General features: G+C 65.3%; 1 protein-coding gene across 1 annotated transcript; it reads right to left on the minus strand.

Annotated features, from left to right (window-relative positions):
* Positions 1 to 64: 64 nt before the first annotated feature.
* On the minus strand, positions 65 to 5,437 carry TRPT1 (tRNA phosphotransferase 1). Its single transcript, XM_090129684.1, has 7 exons — positions 5,301 to 5,437; positions 5,132 to 5,213; positions 3,752 to 3,909; positions 3,030 to 3,204; positions 1,718 to 1,774; positions 1,527 to 1,637; positions 65 to 234 (listed from the first exon to the last, which is right to left on the minus strand). Exons 1-7 carry the CDS (start codon positions 5,337 to 5,339, stop codon positions 113 to 115), a joined length of 744 nt encoding a protein of 247 aa, XP_089985810.1. The 5' UTR covers positions 5,340 to 5,437; the 3' UTR covers positions 65 to 112.
* Positions 5,438 to 5,488: the final 51 nt, after the last annotated feature.

Consider the following 5,488-nt stretch of genomic DNA (forward strand, 5'->3'; position numbering starts at 1 on the left):
TGTCCCTGTGTGTGTGTGTGTGATGACACCGGCTTTGCCCTGCAGTCGTGCAACACCCCTAACCCTCGTACAAAGTCCTCGTGCAACACGTTGTGAGCTGGCAGCAAATGGTTTAATGGCTTTGCCCCCCCCCCGAATCCTCGTGCAAGGGGCTCGTGCCCCTGAAATCCTCGTGTGAGAGGTTTGTGTCCCCCGAATCCTCGTCCAACGGCCCCTCCAGGGGCAGCAGACACCCTGGGGGGGGGGGGGGAAGGCAATAAATCCACTGAACCCCCCCCCCCTCTATGCACACTGCTTTGGGGATGGGGGGGGGATGGGGGCAGCGGAATTGGGGTCCTGGGGGGGGGGGGGGTTGGGAAATACCCGAATTATTGGGGTATTTTGATGGTATTTTGGGGGGTTGATTCTGGGGGAGGGGGTGCTGATATTGGGGTCTTTGGGGGAGGTGTTGGGGGGGGGGGTTCTAATATGGGATCATTGTTATGGGGGGGGAGGGGGCCATCTTTGGGTCTCCAAAACCATTCGGGGGGGGGGAATCTGTGTGGCCACATCCCTGTGGGTGACGCTGAGCCCCCTCCCAGCCCCAAAATCCACTGTGTTGCCCCCCCCCCAAATTGTGGGGGTCTCAGGTTGGAAAAAGGGGGGGTCCTAATATGGGATCATTGTTATGGGGGGGGGAGGGGGCCATCTTTGGGTCTCCAAGACATTTGGGGGGGGGAATCTGTGTGGCCACATCCCTGTGGGTGACGCTGAGCCCCCTCCCATCCCCGAAATCGTGTCCCCCCCCCCCAGATTGTGGGGGTCTCAGGTTGGAGAGGGGGGGGGGTCCTAATATGGGATCATTGTTATGGGGGGGGGAGGGGGCAATCTTTGGGTCTCCAAGACATTTGGGGGGGGAATCTGTATGGCCACATCCCTGTGGGTGACGCTGAGCCCCCTCCCAGCCCCAAAATCGTGTCCCCCCCCCCCAAATTGTGGGGGTCTCAGGTTGGAGAGGGGGGGGGGTGTCCTAATATGGGATCACTGTTATGGGGGGGGAGGGGGCCATCTTTGGGTCTCCAAAACATTTGGGGGGGGGAGTCTGGTGACATCCCTGTGGGTGACGCTGAGCCCCCTCCCATCCCCAAAATCGTGTCCCCCCCCCAGATTGTGGGGGTCTCAGGTTGGAGAGGGGGGGGGGTCCTAATATGGGATCACTGTTATGGGGGGGGGAGGGGGCAATCTTTGGGTCTCCAAAACATTTGGGGGGGGGGAATCTGTATGGCCACATCCCTGTGGGTGATGCTGAGCCCCTCCCAGCCCCAAAATCGTGTCCCCCTCCCCAAATTGTGGGGGTCTCAGGTTGGAGAGGGGGGGGGGTGTCCTAATATGGGATCATTGTTATGGGGGGGGGGAGGGGGCCATCTTTGGGTCTCCAAAACATTTGGGGGGGGGGAATCTGTGTGGCCACATCCCTGTGGGTGATGCTGAGCCCCCTCCCAGCCCCAAAATCGTGTCCCCCCCCCCCCAAATTGTGGGGTGCTCACGGAAGGGGCGCAGCTGCAGCACACGCAGGAAGTAGCGGGGGGGCAGTCGGCCCCCCCCATCCCCCGGGGTCAGGATCACTCCGTTGGCCGAACAGAAGAAGGGGATCCCATCTGGGGGGGGGGGGGCATCACTGGGACGCCCCCCCCCACACCTCCCCACATCTTGGGGGTCTCCTCTCACCCCCACTCACCTGCCAGCGCCCGCGGACCATCGATGATGATGGCGATGTCGGAGTCTGGGCGCATCCCTGGGGGGGGGGGGGGGAGATGGAATTTGGGGGGGGGGGTGCAGGGGCTTTCATGGGGGGTGAGGGGAGGGTGTGGGGGGGGAAATGAGGGGCATCTAGGGGGTAGGGGGGGGAATGAGGGGGATCTAGGGGGAATGGGGGGCTGGAGGGGGGAATGAGGGGTAGGGGGGGGAATGAGGGGCATCTAGGGGGTAGGGGGGGGTGGGGGGGGAATGAGGGGCACCTAGGGGGTGAGGGGGGGTGGGGAGGGGGGAATGAGGGGTATCTAGGGGGTGTGGGGGGGTGGAATGAGGGGCACCTGGGGGGTGGGGCAATGAGGGGCACCTAGGGGGTATGGGGGGGTGGGGGGGGAATGAGGGGCACCTACGGGGGATGGGGGGGGGAATGAGGGGCACCTAGGGGGTGGGGCAATGAGGGGGATCTAGGGGGTGGGGGGGGGGGGGGGCAATGAGGGGGATCTTGGGGGTATGGGGGGGTGGGGGGGGAATGAGGGGCATCTAGGGGGTATGGGGGGACAGGGGGGGGAATGAGGGGCACCCAGGGGGTATGGGGGGTGAGGAGGGGGCAATGAGGGGCACCTACAGGGGATGGGGGGGTAGGGGAGGGGAATGAGGGGCACCTAGGGGGTATGGAGGGGTGGGGGGTGGAATGAGGGGCACATAGGGGGTGGGGCAATGAGGGGGATCTAAGGGGTATGAGGGGTGGGGGGGGGAATGAGGGGCACCTACGGGGGATGCGGGGGTGGGGAGGGGGAATGAGGGGTTTCTAGGGGGTATGGGTGTGTGGGGGGTGGGGTGAGGGGCACCTAGGGGGTATGGGGTGGGTGGAATGAGGGGCACCTAGGGGGTGGGGAGGGGGGCAATGAGGGGGATCTAGGGGGTATGGGGGGGAGGGGGGGAATGAGGGGCACCTAGGGGAGATGGGGTGGTAGGGGGGAGGAATGAGGGGCATCTAGGGGGTGTGGGGGGGTGGAATGAGGTGCACCTAGGGGGTGGGGCAATGAGGGGGATCTAGGGGGTATGGGGGGGTGGGGGGGCAATGAGGGGCACCTGGGGGGGAATGAGGGGCATCTAGGGGGTGAGGGGGGGCAATGAGGGGGATCTAGGGGGTATGGGGGTTGGGGGGGGGGATCCCTATGGCATTATGGAGTCCCAGGGTTTACTGGGGGGGGGCACTATTTGGGGGTTGGGTCTCCGGATGGGGGGGGCGGGGGGGGGAGGGGGGAGTGTCCCTCTGCCCCCCGCCCCCCTCTCACCGCTGCGCACGCCGGGGTCTCCGGGCAGCCCCCCAGCCAGGTGGATGTGGGTGCGTCCCATGGGTGCCAGCCCCCCCCTGCGGATGCTGTCCCAGCAGCGGCGCCGGGTGCCGTGCGCCAGGGTGGGGGGCAGCGCCTCCGCCGTCAGCAGTGGGGTCAGCTCCAGTGCTGGCACCTGGGGGGGGGGGGGAACAGAGAGACCCCACAGAGCCCCCAGAACCCCCTAAATCCCCTCTTTGGATTCCCCATGTGAGCCCAAATTCCACATCTCAGGACCCTAAAATCCTTCTCCCAGGAACACTATAATCCCCCCCCCCCTTCCCCCCCCATCCTGAGGGACCCCCAAATACAAGCTTGGGACCCCATCAATCCCACCCCAAACCTCCCCAAGGACCCCCCCCCCAGATCCCTCAAAATTACCCCCGTTGATCCCCAAATCCACTTCCCACACAGACCCCCAAAAATCCTCCCAACGCCCCCCAAATCCCCCCCCCCCACCCTGAAACTCCCTCATACCCCAATCCCAACACCCCCAGGACCCACATCTCCCCCCAGGAAACCCCAAATCCCCCCCACCCGGGACTCCCATATCCCCACTCTCGTTCACCTTAAGCTCCCCCAGACCCCCCCCTGGAACCCCGTAGGACCCCTGGAACCCCGTAGGACCCCTCCGGTGACCCCCCCCCCCCCCCCATATACTCCCATGTGTGCCCCCCCCCCACCTGCAGTGAGTGCCCTTGGTTGGCACGGATGCGCAGCGGGTTGGAGCGCAGAGCAAAGCGTCCTTTGGGGTCAGCATCCACCACGCTCCGCACCTCCTCTTCCGACACCCCCACAAAGCGTGGCAGACGCAGGAGGGCCCCCACCTCCACAAAACCATCTGTAACCCCCCCCCCCAAATGGATCAGTACTGGGGGCGGGGGGGTCCCAGAACCGGGCCCGAGGAATGAGGGGTTCTTGGGAGGGGGGGGCAGGGATTGGGAGTCGCAGTAAAGGAGCAGTAAAGGAGAGGGGGGGGTCCCAAATAAGGTCCTGAAGGGAAGCTGGGGGGCATTTGGGGGGGGTATTTAAGGGTCATGAGGGGCAGTTGGGGATGGGGGGGGCAGAGGGGGGGGGCAGGGATTTGGAGTCGCATTAAAGGAGCATTTGGGGAGACCCAGAGGTGAGGGGTGCGTGTGGGGGGGTCCCAAATAAAGGGAAGCTGGGGGGCACTTGAGGGGGGGTACTTAAGGGTCATGAGGGGCAGTTGGGGATGGGGGGGGGGAGAAGGGGGGGGGCAGGGATTGGGAGTCGCAGTAAAGGAGAATTCGAGGCGTCCCAGAGGTGAGGGGTGCGTGTGGGGGGGGGGGGTCCCAAATAAGGTCTTAAAGGGAAGCTGGGGGGCACTTTGGGGGGGTACATAAGGGTCATGAGGGGTAGTTGGGGATGGGGGGGGCAGAGGGGGGGGGCAGGGATTGGGAGTCGCAGTAAAGGAGAATTCGAGGAGTCCCAGAGGTGAGGGGTGCGTGTGGGGGGGGTCCCAAATTAGGTCTTAAAGGGAAGCTGGGGGGCACTTGGGGGGGTATTTAAGGGTCATGAGGGGTAGTTGGGGATGGGGGTGGCAGAAGGGGGGGGGCAGGGATTGGGAGTCACAGTAAAGGAGAATTCAAGGAGTCCCAGCGGTGAGGGGTGCGTGGGGGGGGGTCCCAAATAAGGTCTTAAAGGGAAGGTGGGGGCCACTTGGGGGGGTACTTAAGGGTCATGAGGGGCAGTTGGGGATGGGGGGGGGAGGGGGATCCCATAAAAGTGCCCAGGAGGCATTTGGGGGTTTTGACGGTGGGACCTCAAGGAAAGTCCTAAGGAGGAATTTGGAGATGTTGGGGGGGGGGGGGGGGGGGGCGACTCTTGGAGGCCCCTGAACAGGGCTGGGGGTGGGGGGGGGTCCCAAAGCAGACCCAGAATCCATTTGGGGACACGTGGGGGGGGTCTGTGGTGGTCCTGGGGGGGCACCCACTGCAGCACTGGGGCCGTGCGTGACCCCCCGAGGGTCCGGGTGCCATTGAGGCCCACTGCGGCCTACCGAGGCCTACTATAGGCCCGAGCCCTGCGGGTCCCGCACGCACCGTCGCCTATGGGCAGCCCCGCCTCGTTCGCTCCGTGCCGCAGGAAGAAACTGAGCGCCTTCGACAGCCGCACTCGGGGGTCCTGCGGAGGGGCGGGGCCTCGACGTCACGTGGGAGCGCCCCACCCACCAATCCCCGCTCGTCTCCAGCCCTGGCCACGCCCTCGCACCTCTTCCCGCCGTCGCCTCCTCCCTCCGCGCGCCTCCATTTTCCGTCATGTGACCATCAGCTCGCGGCGCGCAGCGTGACGTCAATCAACCGCGCCACCCCCCCTCCCCACGCGCGCAAGGGCCGCTGGGATTTGTGGTTCCCGGAGCCTTTATTCCCCCGGTCCGCATTGCCACCCCCCCCCCCCGC

The sequence above is a fragment of the Phasianus colchicus genome, chromosome 37 (genome assembly GCF_987193195.1).
Source record: "Phasianus colchicus chromosome 37, bPhaCol1.hap1.1, whole genome shotgun sequence".
Lineage (NCBI taxonomy): Eukaryota > Metazoa > Chordata > Aves > Galliformes > Phasianidae > Phasianus > Phasianus colchicus.